This window comes from Lynx canadensis, chromosome D4 (genome assembly GCF_007474595.2).
Source record: "Lynx canadensis isolate LIC74 chromosome D4, mLynCan4.pri.v2, whole genome shotgun sequence".
Classification (NCBI taxonomy): Eukaryota; Metazoa; Chordata; class Mammalia; order Carnivora; family Felidae; genus Lynx; species Lynx canadensis.
The window spans coordinates 6,021,889-6,039,754 of NC_044315.2; the positions used below are offsets into that span (position 1 = coordinate 6,021,889).

Consider the following 17,866-nt stretch of genomic DNA (forward strand, 5'->3'; position numbering starts at 1 on the left):
GATGACAGGATTTCTTTCTTTAAAGCCGCTTTTTCTATCCCATCCCCATGACCCGTACGGTCTGCCGCTGGATATAGGTAGAGAGCCATATGTGTACAGGTCCATCTAGCTTGTACCCAGAGACATTCCAAATTCCTTACGTCGCAAGTTACATTCTTAAAAAGAATCCCTGTACTGAAATAACATTTGAGGTCAAGAGTACCTTTCTGACCAAGGTGATCATAACTTAAACTCAATCCTTTGTAACCCGGATCACACTGATGCAAATAACAAGAATAAAACATTCTTTTTCTCTGAAGAAAATACATAAAAAGATGGACTAAACATGGCAAGACAACAGCCAGCCACTTGCATACAATTTTATTTTTTTAATGTATACCAGTATCTGTACTGTATTCTAATAAAACTAATGGTGAAAATAGCCTTTTATTAGAACTGTGACTCAGAAGAATTGAAAAACATTGGTATTACATTTATATAGTTCAATATATTCGTATATCACCATCCATATAATTCAATATTTAATGAGACTACACAGTAAAAAGTCTTTTTCCCAAACCTGTGGCCTAGCCGGTCAGTTCTAATACTGTTTCTTATACATTTTTCAAGAACAATACATATTTTAACACTACCAGCTCCCTTTTAAAAACAAATATTGAGGTGCCTGGGTGGCTCAGTCGGTTAAGCATCAGACTTTGTTTGGCTCAGGTCATGATCTCGTGGTTTGTGAGTTCAAGCCCCGCTTTGGGCTCTGTGCTGACAGCTGGGAGCCTGGAACCTGCTTGGGATTCTGTGTCTCCCTCTCTCCCTGCCCCTCCTCCACTCACGCTGTCTCTCAAAAATAAACAAACATTAAAAACAAATATCAGCATTATTATAGAGTACACCTTGCTTTTTTCCCCAACAACACATTTGGGAAGTTTCTTCAGTAAAGAGTGCCCTCATTGTTTCTACAGATGCATACTGTTCCCACTGTGCAGAAGGTAAGAAAAGCTTTTTAACCAGCTCCCTACTGATTGACATTTAGGTGGTTTTTGATCTTTTGCTATTATAAACAATGAAAAACCCTGTAAGCATGTCATCTGAATTACTATATTTGTATGCGTAATTCCTAACAATAGACATGCTGCACAAAGACCATGAGCTTATGTAACTTTGATAGACATTGCTTAATTAATTTCCATAAATACTGTATAAATTTATACTCCCACCACCAATGTATAAAGTTCATATCCCTGATCTCCCCCCCAAACAGTATTTTACCTAACTGTTCATATGTGTAAGTCACTTATTTACTCTCCTAAAGGAGATTATGTAATATATTAACTGAAATGTAGACAACGAAAAGAAATTGTTTATATTCTGTGTCCATTTGTTCTACTTTTTCTTACTATAAGAAGTCTTCACATACTGTAAAAATTGGACTTTGTGGTATTCACTGGAAGTATATTTCCTTGTTTTCATTGTTTATGTTTTCCTCTGATCATACTTATGGTGGGTTTTTTCCCCCAGTTTTTTTTTTAACTTTTATATAATCTAATTTATCAATATTTCTTTTCATAAGAAATTATTTGCAGACATTTTGACAAGAAGATTTTAATGACTCCTAACAAAATGAATTTTGAATTACAATACTTCTTTTGCTAATATTTCTTATCATTTTTTAAAGCAAATCTTATTAGAGATAAGGACTACTGGCCATTTTGATGCAGAGAAGGCTGGAATATCACCGTTATAATTTCATAATTGTATACGTCTGGGCACAATAACAGCAAAAGGTTCTTGAAGGCCAGTTTTAACTCTGAATTCAGTTAAAAAGAACTCTTTGTTAAAAAAGAAACAAAAAATACCATTATAGTGAAAACTTTATGTTAAAAAATGTACTTTTAACAAGACCCACACATCAGACAACTAGAATGTCAAATATGAATTAAGGAAATAAGGCCAAATTACACATACACTTATATTTTCTGCCAATGGATATAAAATAGTTTTTTATATTTTGGTAATTCTGGCCTTAACACAAAACCGTTATTCATACTTAGATCAGAAAGCTTAACTTTCTTCCAAGTACATAAATATTTTCCAAAAATTTAAGAGAAGGTATTAGAAACAAAGCCACTTTCTCTTTTCCTCAACTTCTGTGATTTTTATCAGTATCAAGTAACTATGCTGTATCATTCAAACAATTCTAGATCTTACCAAAAAAGATAAATTTCTGAAAAAAATTATCGTTGGTATACTCAATTTATGGGCTTTATATATTTAATAAATAACTGAAGTATAATAATGTACCATCTAGGGGTTAATCAAGCATTTAGAGCTAAAAAAGAATTATTCTCAGTGAAAAAAATGAAATAAACTTTCTTACTGATCATGTGATCAATCAACTACATTGTATACTGCCATCACAAAATGCTAAATTTAACCAAGGTACTATACCTCATGATGGGTGCTTGCAAATCCAATATTTTCTTCATTTCTAAATTTAATGCTGGAGCACACTGTTCTTCCTTAAAATGGGGTGTCCCCTTCATTTGTGGACTTCCTCTAAAAAAAATACAAATATACAGGATTAAAGAGAAAGATATGAATTCTCCTCCACTCTGTGACTCATCTATACCCAATCAGAGTAAACACAATCAAACTTACAAATCAGGCATTAATCCCTGAAGTTCTCAAATGAAAAATGGACTTCAATTCCATTGTAGCAGAGTAAGCAGTTAGACAAAGGGGTTTAACCAATGTAACTAGTGTTGGGGAGAAGAGCAAAGAATCTTAAGGAAAAAAACAAAGCAAATTCTCAAGAGAACCAATAGACATTTTTAAATGACTGACGGCCCTTTCCGAGGTGGGCGACTTTGGGAGATACACAACGTTTCTACCTACTGCATGTCCAAAGGGATCCAAATCCTCACCTCATCTTACCTTATGCCACACAACATCCTCGTTCCTCTATCTTTTGGGTTATGTATCAGAATTAAGGTCAATTCAGGGATGCGACAGGAAATGTTTCACATAAAACTTGGTAATAAATGGCAAAATGGCTACACCTGGTAGCTCCCTGCTACACGAGAGGTGACTAGATCAATGGCAACATAATTGAGCCGCCACACACGACCCCGCAAAAGGAACACACGATAGTTCTGGGATCTTTATCTCTGCATGCATGGGACCATTCTTTCTCAATTCCTGTGCTGGGATTTAATAGCTGTCTCTTCTCTTGCTACCAGCTATCACTTACCCTTGGCAACAATGAGCCTGCCATTTCTCCCCCTTCAGTCACCTACACTATTAAAATCATGTGTAAACAGTCTGACATTCAACAGCTTTTAAGGTTCCTGGCTTGGTGAAAATTGATACTTTTTCTGCTTTCTGGTTTTAAGTTATTTTCCATATAGAAGCTTGGCGGTACTTTACCCCGGTCTGTGACTGCCATGACCTGGAATATCTGACTCCTTGTGTACGTCTGAATGGCGAAACAGGTTAATGTTACACCACACAGGTTCAGATTTAATTAACATGCTTGCTGTGACAGCTACTAAGAAAGAAACCATGCGTTATTAGTTTACAGAACTCCTATCTGGACTGCTAATCACACACACACACACACACACACACACACACACACACACACACACACACTATAATGCATCTCCTGAGACATTCTCCACATATATCTAGTTTTAAAGTTATTTTTCAAAGTACTACATACACACCATTTAAACCAATAGTACTAGAAAGCTTATGACAAAGGGGAAAAAACAGGTTTTTTTTGTTTTTGTTTTTTTGTGAGGACACAACCAGCTTCAGTTTTTAGCTATTACCTTCTTCTAATTACCTGGATGATTTCCCACAATACATTCACGCTGCTTCAGCATCATTATTTAGACATTATCTACTAACTTCCCATTTTTATTCTCCATTTTTCCCCATCCTCCTAAGTACACAAAAATGTTTTCATTACGATGATCAAATAATTTTTACTTCTGGGTCAAGAAGTATTCAGTTCTATGTAAGTATTAACTTAAATAGCTTGGTAATTTTCCTGAAGTGAACTTTACTGCATACTTTCATTTACTTGGTTTTCTTTAAACTTATACCTAAGTTTTCTCAGACTCCTTAACAGCTTTGACAAAAACAACTCTCAATACAGAACAACTCTCAATATAGTCTTCTATGTGGTCAAACCTGTCACAATAACCTATTATTGCCTCCCCCCGCCCCACATCTCTCCTGGTGCCCAATGCCCTAGTGACTAAGTCTATTGCAAAGTATCATCCTGATAATTTCCTTTGTCATCATCCTGATGACTTCTTTGCTTCTTTCCTATGAGCCTTTATTTTTTTTTATTCCTCTTACTGGGGTTACATATTCTTGTGGGTTCCTGGAAAGGTGTTATGCGGAGGAACTGAGCAATTCTCAAGTCCAATATGTCTTTGACACTTGAATGGGTATTTGGGTAGAAATTTTTAGGCTGCATATCGCAACACAAGATGACACACATGCAAAGCAATTTATTACATCAAAAGACTGTTACAATCAAAATATGTATCACAAGAAAAAAATATTATGCAGCCCCCCACCCCACCCCCCAAAAAAAGGAAAGGTGGAAGACCTCTCTAGACTCCTTGGAACGATCTCCGGGGTCTGTTGTTAAGTGAGAAAAATCAAGGTGCACAACAATGTATATAATCTGCTACATTCATACGACAGGGAAGGAAATAACAAATGTTCATACACATGTGCCAAATTTAAAAATGAAAGAAGAGGGGCGCCTGGGTGGCGCAGTCGGTTAAGCGTCCGACTTCAGCCAGATCACGATCTCTCGGTCCGTGAGTTCGAGCCCCGCATCAGGCTCTGGGCTGATGGCTCAGAGCCTGGAGCCTGTTTCCGATTCTGTGTCTCCCTCTCTCTCTGCCCCTCCCCTGTTCATGCTCTGTCTCTCTCTGTCCCAAAAATAAATAAACGTTGAAAAAAAAAAAAATTAAAAAAAAAAAAAAATGAAAGAAGAGCCAAAAGTAAAATCAAAATGGTTATCTATGGGGGAAGATAGAATACAGGGTAAAGAATGCCACATTTTTTTAAACTTTGGGACATGAAAATATTTTATGTAATAAACCAAATTAAAATTAAAATCGACAATAACCAATCTCTAAAAACAGAAAAGAAACGAACCTAACTGTACATCAAGCTACCAGCACAAATAAGAATTATTTCAAGTAACTTTGAAACACAGTAGTCTGTGCATCCTTAATGGGAAACTTCCTACGGACAAAAATCAAATTGTATTCAGTAATAATACTGTTATAATAATAGTGATTATTATTTTGGAGTCACTCTGTATACAAAAGGATAAATCAAGTAAGTGATTATGTTTACATTATTAGGAACCAAGATTATCAATAAGAGAAAATATACAAATATAAAACTAGAGAAGTGAAACTGTAACTTTTAAAACTTTAAAAAATTTTAAAGCTTTTAAAAACTTTTAACTTTTATCTTAATCTTTAATTTGCATTAACGATATCAGTATTAACTCACAGTATGTTTTCCTCTTTCTAAAATTTACTTTTTATCTCTGTGCACTAAAAAGTCCTAAAAGCAAGTATAACCAATAACAATCAGCATCAAGTCAATCTTCAAAATATTATTCTGCACAGAAAGAAGTCAAAGATCTTTGGAGAGTTAACTTACTCTAAGACAGGGGCAAAGAATTGCTAAGATGAGCCTTGGATCTGACAAGCAAGGATGCCATTTAAATAACACCATTTTTATGGGCTCTCTGACAGGCTAACGATGTGACAATCTGATCAAAAAGAATGACTGCAATTGGTTAAAACTCAAAAATGTAAAAACCCCTGCATTTACAACAATACTAAAAGCACTCATTAGTTGGTTGTGTCTGGAAGTTCTTAGGACACAACTGGTTACTATAAGAAAAGGGAAAGAATCAACCATCTATTCTTTCTTCTTGTAGACTATATTTCAGGGTAAACATCAAATAGATAAATAAAGTTTTTCTTTATATAATGACAGCTACAGAATGCAGCACAAATGGTAGAGTTTTTTAAAAATCACAATTTTGGGGGTGTCTGGGTGGCTCAGTTGGTTAAGCGTCCGACTTCAGCTCAGGTCATGATCTCATGGGTCATGATTCTAGCCCCACACCGGGCTCTGTGCTGACAGCTCAGAGCCTGGAGCCTGCTTCAGATTCAGTGTCTCCCTCTCTCTCTGTTGCTCCCACGCTTGTGCACTATCTCTCTCAAATATAAACATTAAAAAAAATTTTTTTAATCACAATTTTGTGATCCCTATCAAAATAACGGATGCAGGGAACAAAATTAGTAAGTGCATACACCAGTAGGCAGGTAAAAAGTACAAACTTAACACATATCCACCAAATGCAATAGACACTGGTTTGAACAAATTCCTAAAAAGACAGCTCTGCATTAAAATGGAGACTGATATTAATAAATTACTAATCTTGTTAGATATAATAGTATTACAGCTTTGTTTCTTTAAAATGTCTACTTGTTGCTGATAAAACTATTTGAGGTTGAAATGATACAGTATCTGAAATATGCTCCAAAATACTCAAAGCATACATAAGTATGATAACCTGAGAGATACTGATAACTTGTGAATGTGGGAGATGGGTTCAGAGTTTACCATTAGACTGTTATACTGACAAATTCCTTAACAAGAGCTCAAATGGATTTATTTCTTTCAGCATTTTAAAACCTTTCTGCCAATGTTTTTTAGACTCTGTGTGGTTGTCAAGTTCAATGACATTCTTATTCAAAGACTATTTTTGATCTGTTTTTCCCCATCAGGAAGTTCTTAGGAGTGTTCTTCCTTTGATTTCCAGGGAGTTATAAAATTTGAGAACAGTGTACTGTTTTAACAAGTATGTGGACTTATCATTGTTTGCACCAAACAAGCTACTAACAAACAGTCTTTAGTTTAGTTCTGGGAAATTTACATGTTTTGTTTCCTTAACACACTAATAAGATTCTCCACTTCTGTCTTCTCTTTCTGGAGCTCCTACAAGATTAGATACTGGACCTCACATGAACTTCTAATTCTCCTTTCTTCCCCTCTCACCTGGAGAGCTCCTCAACCATTTCTTCCAATGCTTCACTGAATTTGAAATTTCTGCTTTTGAAATTTCATCCCAGAAACACTGTCACCCACCTCCCCTTTTTTCTTGCACACTAGTTTTCTTCTTGTAATTAGATTACACCTGTCTGAGGTTGTGAATTTTCATTTCCTCAAAGCGTTTTTGTTCCCTATTGTCTATTTCCTTTTAGTTTCCTTTTTTTCTGTTGTGTCTCTCTCTTTTACACTGGAAGCTCTAAGATACCTAACAATTTCTAGGTGTGTCCATTATGTGTTCAACAGGTTAACAAGAAAAATTACAAGCTCTAATTACAAGCTCTGTGTGTTCAAGTTGAGCTTTTCAACTGGTAGAGGCCAGCTGGCATTTTTGTTGAGATCTTCAAATATCAGGGCCTTTTCGGTCATCTTTCTGGAGTGATTTAATTTTCCCAGGAAGGATCCCTCAATGCCGCCTAGGGTATCAAGCATAGAAGCTTGAAGTCTAGAGCCAAGCAGGGGACAAAGGCTCACCATCCTAACGTTCAGTGTGACAACTTTCATTTAATCCCCATCTTTAGTTTAGCAGCTCACCCTTGCCCTACTCTGTGTCTGGAATCCCTCTGGCTTATCAGAGGGATTTCCTGTCACTTGTGATGCGGAAACATAAAATTCCTCACTCCTTATTCAATTTTTTAAAACAACCCCCCTGTTTATGGCCTCTGGTTCACTCCTATATTCTATGGTACTACTACATCTAATTCCTGGATCTTTCCATGGTTTTGAAGATCAAACAAGTTGTTTTTCTTTTTCTTCTTCTTTTTTCTTCTATTTTTTTTTAAATTGAAGTTTAGTTGATACACCATGTTTCATTAGTTTCAGGTGTACAAGAGTGATTCAATAAGTCTATATATTATGCCATGCACACCCCAAGTGTGGCTACCATCTGTCACCAAACGATGCTATCACAATGCCACTTACTATATTCCCAGGCTCTAAGTTTTATCTCTGTGACTTACTCATTCCATAACTGGAAGCCTGTTCCTGCCACTCCCCTTCCCCCATTTTGCCTATCCCCTCAACACCACCCCCATTTGGTAACCATTAGTTCGTTCTCTGTATTTATGGGACTCAAACAAGCTGCTTCTTATCAGTATTATGTAACTAACCTTAGGCTCTTGGGTTTCATATTCTTCCTTAGTCATTCATTCTTTCTCATCCAAACGTTAGCTCAAGGGTTAAAGATGCCTCTTTCATGAAACATAAAAACTGCACTTCAACTTGTTATTTTGTTGGTTATTTGCAAAAGAAAGGTTGAAAAAAACCTTACTACCATCTTCAAATTGGAAGCCCTCTATTTTCCTTTATGCAAATACTCTCATTTATTAGAGAGCTGAAGTATTATAAGAACTTTAAAGCAAATTTAAGTAAATCCTGAGTCTTCAATGACTCCCATTATAAAATTAGAGATATATTTCACACAGAAGTTTCTATGTGTTCTTCAAAATTAAGTAAAAAGTGTTAAAAATTATATTAATAAAAAAACTAAATTTCTGATAAAAAAATACTATTACTTGTAGTTCAACAATAATTTGAGTGTGCAGTATCAGACTTTTGGAAGGGAATCATAGAAGATGAAGCTGGAACAATAAAACTAGATGATATAGAGCAATGAATGTCAGGAAAAATAGCAATAAATCGAGCATTTACTATGCATGAGTGTACAAAATGTTCTGCACACATTATCTCAAATGCCACATGTTAATAATCCTTTGAGACAGGCATCATTTTTCCCCTTTTCCCAGAAAAGAAACTAAAGCTTTTGCTCATGGTCACAGAGCTGGTAAGTAAAGGAGTGAGCCTGTAGCTTCAATTCCAGATCCTAGGACACTGACAACTACTAGAGAATTAAGGAGACTAACAATAACCTTTGCAGAAAAAAATATGAGAATGGATGCTAAAGAATGGACTGGGGATGGAGTGGGGAGAGGGAGTGGAATCTGTAGATTAATTAGGAGACTGTCAGTAAGAGTACACAAGGAATGGGGCGTCTGGTGGCTCAATCAGTTAAGCGTCTGACTTCGGCTCAGGTCACGATCGCGTGGTTTGTGGGTTCGAGTCCCACGTGAGGCTCTGTGCTGACAGCTTGGAGCCTGCTTCAGATTCTGGGTCTCCCTCTCTCTCTGTCCCTCCCCTATTTGCACTCTGCCTCTCTCTCAAAAATAAACAAACAGTAAAAAAAATTAAAAAAGAAAAGGACACAAGGAAGGACTTGGGACAGTGGCAGCAGAAATGTCTTTTCAGACAGCTTTATCATAGCCTTTTTTAAAAGGAGATAATAAAAGCATACTGAGAACTGTCATCTCTGCTTAGTAATAGAGGCTTGTCAGAGACAGGTACAACTGCATTGTACACATTCCTGGTTGGCATTCAAGCTACTGAGAAATATTATATTCTTCGTTCCTGGGCACTTAAAATTAGGTATGGTCATGTGACTGACTTTGGCCTGTAAACCACAAGGGGGAGTTACTCGTGCACTTCTAGGCAGACACTTTAAGTGCCAAAATTGGTACGCAATGCTATTTTATCCTCTACCACAGGGACATGGCCTATGTCAATGCATAGAGTATACTACATCAAATAACTAATAGACTGTGGTCCACTAAAACTCAGCAAATTAATAGTCTATGATCATTGTTCATATGTGACTTTATTAAATGTATAGTCTGAGAAGGAGAAAGAAAAAAGAACAAAGAAAACGGAGCACAGTTTAAGAGACTTGTGGAACACTACCATGCATAACAATATGTACAGTGAGAGTCCCAAAGGCAAGGCAAGAGAAGGAAGTAGAAAAAATAACAAATAACGGTTGAAAATGTCCCTAATCTGATAAAGACATAAATCTAACCATCCACTTAAGGTCAGAAAATTCCAAATAGAATTTTAAAAGATCCATACCATGATACATTATATTCAAACTACCGAAAGACAAAGAGTCTTGAGAGCTGCAGGAAAAGTAACACATCATATACAACAAGGGATCCTCAGTAAGATTAGCAACCAATTTCTCATCAAAAACCATGGAGGCCAGAGGCAGTGGGATGACATATCTCAAGTGCTGAAAGAAAAAATGCCAACCAAGAATTCTATACCCAGAAAAATTATCCTTCAAAAATAAAGGAGAAATTGAGAGATTTCCAAACCAATGAAAGTTGAGAGAATTTGTTGCAAGTAGACCTTAACTACCAGAACCCCTAAAAGGAGTCCTTTGTGAAGAAACAGAAAGACAATAGAGAATAATCCAGTCTTACAAAGAAATAAAAGAAAAATGATAAAGGTAGCTACACAAGTAAATATAAAGCCAGTATTTTTGGTTCAAAAATCCACCTTTTTACCTATGTGATTTAAAAGACTAATGCCTAGGGGCGCCTGGGTGGCGCAGTCGGTTGAGCGTCCGACTTCAGCCAGGTCACGATCTCGCGGTCCGTGAGTTCGAGCCCCGCGTCAGGCTCTGGGCTGATGGCTCAGAGCCTGGAGCCTGCTTCCGATTCTGTGTCTCCCTCTCTCTCTGCCCCTCCCCCGTTCATGCTCTGTCTCTCTCTGTCCCAAAAATAAATAAACGTTGAAAAAAAAATTAAAAAAAAAAAAAAAAAAAAGACTAATGCCTAAAATAGTAATTATAAAGCTATATGTTGGGCACACGATGTATGAAGATGTAATGTGTCACAATAAGAACATAAAAAGGGAGGGACAGATATGTACAGGAACATACTTTTTATATACTACTGAAGCTCAATTGTTTTTTAATGCATTCAGGTTGTTGTGAGTATAAGATGTTAAATGCACTCCTCAAGGCAACCACTAAGAAAATAACATACAGAAAATGAAATGAGAAAGGAATCAGAATGGTACATCACAAAAAATCAAACACAAAAGAAGGCGTTAATGGAAGAACTGAGGGACAAAAAGATATGACACACAGAAAACTAACAGCAAAATGGCAGAAGTCCTTCTTTATCAGTAATCACTTTAAATATCACTCAATTAAACACTCCAATTAAAGGCAAACACTGTCAGAATGGATTTTTTAAAAATATGATCCCATTTCAAATCAAAGTTTTCTATAAGAGACTCACTTTAGATCCAAAGACCCTGAGAGGATGAAAGAGATCTTCCATACAAACAGCAATCAAACACAGCAAGGTGTTAATAAGAAGACAAAGGACATTACGGACAATCCTCAACTTAAAATGACTTGACTTACATTTTTCCAACTTTACAATGATGTGAAAGTGCTACGCATTCAGTAGAAATCTTACTTCAAATCTGATCTTTCTCCAGGCTAGAGATACAGTATGATAATCTTGTGATGTTGGACAGAGGCAGGAAGCACAGCTCCCAATCAGCCAGGAGATCCCAAGGGTAAACAACGGATACACTTACAAAAATTCTGTACCTGGGGAACCTGGGTGGCTCAGTCAGTTAAGCAACAGACTCTGGATTTTGGCTCAGGTCGTAATCTTGCAGTTGTGAGATCAATTCCCGCCTGAGTATGCAGCCTGCTTGGGATTCTCTCCTTCCCTCTCTCTCTGTTCCTTTCCACTTGTGCTCTCTCTCTCTCAAAATAAATAAGCTTCAAAAAAAAAAATATCCTGTACCTGTACAACCAATCTGCTTTTCCCTTTCAGTACAGTATTCGATAAATTACATGAGCTATTCGACACTTTATTATAAAATATGCCCTCTGTTACATGATTTTGCCCAACTGTAGGCTAATGTAAGTGTTCTGAGCACATTTAAGGTAGGATGAGCTAAACTTTGGTGTTTGGTAAACTAAATGCATTTCCAACTTAATATTTTCAATTTGCAGTGGATTTACTGGGGTAAAATCCCATTTAGGTCAAGGAAGATCTGTACGTGTAATAAAAGGTTCAATTCAGCCAGAAGAGTACCACAATTACAAGCAGATACACCACAAATATATGAAGCAAATACCGGCCAAACTGAAGGGAGAAACAATTCTATCATAACAGCAGCTGGGAATTTCAATATCCTACTTCCGTCATCGAGAGAACCAGACAGAAGTTCAGAAGGGAAAGAAAGAATCTAAACACTATACACCATTTAGACCTAAAATAAATACGAATACTCCACCCAGCAGCAGCACAATACATGTTCTTTCTCAAATGCACAGGAACATTCTCCAGGACAGAACATTTATCTGGACAGAAAAATATCTCCATAAATTTCAAAAGACTGAAATCATACAAAGTATCTTATCTCACTACAATTTAGTAAAAGTAGACATCAATCATAAAAGGCAAACTAGAAAATTCACAAATGTGGAAATTAAACATCGCTTAACCAACAGGTCAGAGAAAACCCAAAGGGAAATTAGAAAATACTGTGAGACTGATGAAAATGAAGACACAACATCATGGGATAAAGTAAATGCGGTGCTTATAGGAAGATTTACAGCTAAAATGCTTACACTGAAGAGGAAAAAAGATCTCAAATCTATAACCTAATTTTACACCTTAAGAAACTAGAAAAAGGAGCAAACTAAACTCAAAACCAACAGAAAGAAGGAGATAATAAAGACTGGATATGAACAAAATAGAGAACAGAGAAAAAAAATCAATGAAAGCAAATCAGTTCTTCAGAAACTAATAAAGTTGAAAAAACTAAGAAAAAAAAGATGACTTATTACTAAAATCAGAAGTTAAGGTGGGTACATTACTACTGGATTTGGAGAAATAAAACAGATTACAAGAGAATCCACATATTTAGTGAACTTAAATCCCCTACTTCTCTGGACATAATATCCAGTAGAGGCAGATTATGTTTAATAATTCAGAAGGCAGCCTAGATAACAATAACAACTGCAACTTATTAAGAACACGCTAACTTGTTTTTCTCATTTTATATACACAAAAGCATAAAAAGGGACTTGAAAAGCAGCTTTTCCAAAGTGACTGTGAAAAGGAGAGACTAGATACAACCCAGGTATCTCTAATTTAAAATGGATTCTCTTCTCTACATCTCTAAACTGCTGTATCTTTACCTCAAGTAGTAACATCAAGTCCAGTATCATCAAAAAAAGTAGGAAAAATGAAATCAAGCCCATTCCAGAGTTTTGTTTTACTAACATATTTTTCATTAATTAAAAGTACAGTTTCTCAGCTCTCCATTCTAATGAATGTAAGGCATTCTTGTCAACAAGCAGCCCCCACGGGGCAATAAAACTTCCATAGGGTAGGTCAACTATTAATCAAACTTCCCACAGCCTTGAGGAAGCAGATTCCCATCAAACTGACAAAAATCAAAACTCAAACTACAGTGCTCAGAAATAGGTCATACAAATTAAAAAGGATGTCTTAAAAGAAAAAAAATTGCCTCTAATTTATGTCAACTGTGCTTTGGAGGGCTAAACAAGGTGACACAGAAAACTGTCACCACACAATTAAATTCAGCAGGCATTTATTGCAACAGCCTCTGCTGTGTAGGAGATCTCAAATACATTCAAGGCCAGCTGAAGAAAATACTAATGTGGTAGATAACCGAATGGATCCGGGAGGTGGAGAGGATGGACAGGAACTTCAGGAGTACAGCTGATCATGCAGGATTTCTCCTGTCAAGGTAACTAACCTAAGTCTGGGCTTTCCTCACAAGTATAGCTCGAGTCCTGCAAGCAAAACTTCCCCTGACAACCTAGCACATTCCCCTAGCTGCTAGTACCACTTTGGGGAATCATTCGTTCACTTGGCATCTGCTTTTTATCACCATTACCTTTAAACAGTTCTCTCTTCATGAGCAGCTTATCCCTCCTTAGCACCCTATACAAATAGGAGGCATATAATAAATGTTTGATAATGATAATGAAGATCTCATTCCAGATTTTCAAATCTTTTTTCCTCTGATTTTAGTAAGGTATAACTAGCATAGAACACTATGATATTAAGAGATAAAACATGATTTGATATATATATATTATAAAATGATTACCACAACATTAGTTAACAACCATCACTTTGTGATGAGAACTTATAAGACCTACTTCCTTAGCAACTCAGATTTTCTGAATCTTAAAATGATTCTGGAACATGCTATGCTTAATCTAGGGACTTCTGGCAATTCTAGGTGGTGAATTCTGGCACCAAGAGGCTCTGGTTCTCCAATTAGTTACAGAAAGGCTCAGAAAGGTTTCTTTCCTCAAACTCCATGCCTCGTATTTGATCATTTGTAGTCAACACAATTGTTTACTAGAGTATCAACAATGAAAGTATTTCTGGGTGAAATAATGATTATCTTGGATGTGCTAAAACACACTCCAGTGAAAAAAGATGGAAAACTGTTCAAGCTGACTGATGGGCACACAGGCGGCCAGTTTATTATTATACCAATAGAGTAACTAGTACCAAAGTAGCCCTCCAGAAACAACAAAACCCTGGCCAAAATTTATGCAACAACTATAGTCAGACACTTGTGAATGGGCAGCACAGGACTGTGATCCTGACTGAAGAAAAACAAAGTTTTCTGATAGAAGTCACTTTTCAGACTACCACGTAGGACGGGAGAACCCAAACATAGTTTGGCACTCTCAGTACATTGAGGAAAAAAAGATTAAAGTTCAGGAAACTATAAGTGACCATTTGTGGAGGAGGATCAGAGGCCGAAGATACAGAGAAAGAGCTCTAGAAACCTTCCAGGTTCCCCTGGAGTCTGCATGAATACTAAGCTGTGTGTACATATATGGTGAGACCCCACAATGCCCGCCAAAGAATAACTGGCAGGGTTTTAAGCTGTAAAGTTCATACAGGGCTGGGAGACATTCCAGTTCTGACCACCCAGGGAGAATACACCTTGTTTAGGACCAGATCATTCAATAGAGAGTTCAGAAGGGCTCAGCTAGCCTACAGTAAAGGTTGAACCCACCTTAAAATCATACAAACAGACTTCAAACAGTTCAAGGCGATCTACAATTTAACAGCCACTCAAAACACAAAATCTCAACATTCCTTAAGGAAAAGAAAACTCAGACACTCGATAATGTTGCACAGTTTCCATCATCTGATCTAAAATCAACAGACATGTGATACGACCCAGCAATTCTACTCCCAGGTATTTATTTACTCGGGAGATATAAAGCTATAACTGCAGGGTAAACTGGGAATGGAAACTAAAAAGAAGCAGACCAGGTTCACAATTTCACTTTTCATTGTTTTTTGTTGTTTTTTTTTTTTTTTAAGCATGATGGGATTGTACATGAGGGATCAGCTATTTATTGGGTATGAGGGAGGACAGGAGAGTTGAGAGAAAAGCTTTATATGATATTATGTTTGACTTGAGCTTCTAAACGAGGTGATACAGTTTTGATAAGTAAAACACATAGTCAGGGAGGCGCACCAAGAAAATAGTGAATGAACAGACATTACATAGGAATTGGGATTTCAGTGGACTAAAGGTAGGTGTGGCCAACAGGGGAGTAGTTTTCAGTGCCCAGAATTTATACAGTTACATCGCCATCAATGTTATAAGTGTTCATGCAGTTATGATGTAAGCTAACACATAAAATATATAAAGTTCAATACATATGTACATTTACAGAATATATGCATACTGAAATCAAATGACACATGTAATATTTTGAGAAGATCAAAGGGAATAACAAAATATTAGGATAACTAACATACTTTTCAAGTTTATAAAATTAATTTAGAACAAGGTACACTGTTAGAAAGAATACTCTAATTCTACAAAACTTTAAGGGAAAAAAGTAGATAAAGTTTATTTTCCAGAAAACACTAAAATTTTATTAGTAAAACGTTGGGGGAAACTTTCACATCTGTAATCCAGACCTTTTCTCCTCTAAATGTGATATAATTTCAGTAAGATTTCTGTCCCTTAAATGTTACAGGATTTTTGAAAGAGCAGGTCTGTTTAAATTAGAAATGCGGACCTCGGGGCACCTGGATGGCTCGGTCAGTTAAGCATCCGACTCTGGCTCAGGTCCTGAGCTCAGAGTTCATGAGTTCGAGCCCCACATGGGTCTCTGTGCTGACAGCTTGGAGCCTGGAACCCTCTTCGAATTCTGTGTCTCCTCTCTCTCTCTCTGCCCCTCCCCTGCTCACGCTCTCAAAAATAAACAAACTTAAAAAAATTTTTTTTTTTTAATTTTTTTTTTCAACTTTTATTTATTTGTGGGACAGAGAGACAGAGCATGAATGGGGGAGGGGCAGAGAGAGAGGGAGACACAGAATCGGAAACAGGCTCCAGGCTCTGAGCCATCAGCCCAGAGCCCGACGCGGGGCTCGAACTCACGGAGCGCGAGATCGTGACCTGGCTGAAGTCGGACGCTTAACCGACTGCGCCACCCAGGCGCCCCTATATATATTTTTTAAATAAAACTTTGTCCTCAGGAAGGCTGGTCTCTGACAAAAAAGGTTGACAGAGTGGAAAGACAGAATAAAAGAAAAAAATCTCTACTCTCAACAAAGTATACATTATGATGACATATTTAAATGACTTTCATTATGATAAAATTAAATATGATTCACAGCTTTAAGATCCACTAAACTCATATTTAAACATAAACAAATGAACACATTCATTCCAGCGAAACACAAGTTATTTCTGATTTCTCCCTGGCACAGTTTCTTCCATTACTTTCAGTGCCAGTTCCAAGACATGGAAGAAAAAGCCAAGATGACCTTTAGTGGACAAGTCCATCCACTGGTCTGTATAGCTCACATGAAAGGACATTTTAATACAGAATGAAATGTACAAAGGCACAAAAGATATAAGAGGTGAAACTTATCAATCAAAGAAATAAATGACCTCTGAGGATAAAGAGTCATTTGATAAGGATGCCACCACTGTTGAAAGTGGACTCCCAACATCGACAGGAAGGATGCTGGACACACTAGGTGGAAACTACAAAAGATGATGGGGATATCTGACCTGTTCTCAGCTGCAGCATAATGGAAAAAGACATGCAGTCTAAGGTTAAGATGCTGTCACACAATACAGAGAAGCGGAGATACTCTAGAAAAACTCATGTGATGAACTCATAAAATTTACAGAAGAGAAACAAGGGATAACAGTGTTTCTATAACCGAACAGAATACAACTAACTACTGGCCTCAATTACACTGCCTCTATTCTTAAGAACTATTACATATAAACCACTCCAGATCCTTTGTCCTATTTTTGACTCCCTACTCCTCAAATAAACCCCAAACTAACAGATGACTAGATGGGCATAAATAAGGTTGAGGCAGTAAAGTACTGGTCGTTACGAGTAATACACTATTGGGGCACCTGGGTGGCTCAGTCGGTCCAGCATCTGACTTCATTTTTGGCTCAGGTCATAATCTCATGCATTTGTAGATTCGAGCCCCACGTTGGGCTCCACACTGACAGTGCAGAGCCTGCTTGGGTTTATCTCTGCCCTCCCCCAACAGTGTCAATAAATAAACTAAAAAAAAAAAAAGAGTAATACACTATAAGCTAAACACTTACGTCTGAATCATGGCCATGCCACTTACTAGTGACTATCGACTGGTCAGTTACTTAGCCTCTCTGTGCTGCGGTAATTGTACCTAACTACCTCAACAGGGTTGTTACAAGGATTAAATTAGTTAGAAAAAGTGCTTCGAATACTGTCTTGACAGAGCTTACAATGGCACAGATGGCGATGATGATACACTGTCAAAACTAAACATTTTTTTTAAACTCTCCTCAAATCCATGTATGAATCACTTTCCAA

At 37.0% G+C, this 17,866-nt stretch overlaps 1 protein-coding gene across 5 annotated transcripts in view; it reads right to left on the bottom strand.

Annotated features, from left to right (window-relative positions):
• Nucleotides 1-17,866, bottom strand: part of RIC1 (RIC1 homolog, RAB6A GEF complex partner 1) — a 147,031-nt gene that overhangs the window by 55,492 nt on the left and 73,673 nt on the right. For all 5 annotated transcript variants that reach the window (XR_003964260.1, XM_030293888.1, XM_030293886.1 and 2 more), the window contains exon 4: nt 2,443-2,550. Coding sequence is in view for 4 of the 5 variants with exons in the window: in XM_030293888.1 (XP_030149748.1) it covers nt 2,443-2,550 (108 nt within the window). In the remaining variant the exon portion in view is untranslated. The remainder of the gene's footprint in view (nt 1-2,442; nt 2,551-17,866) is intronic.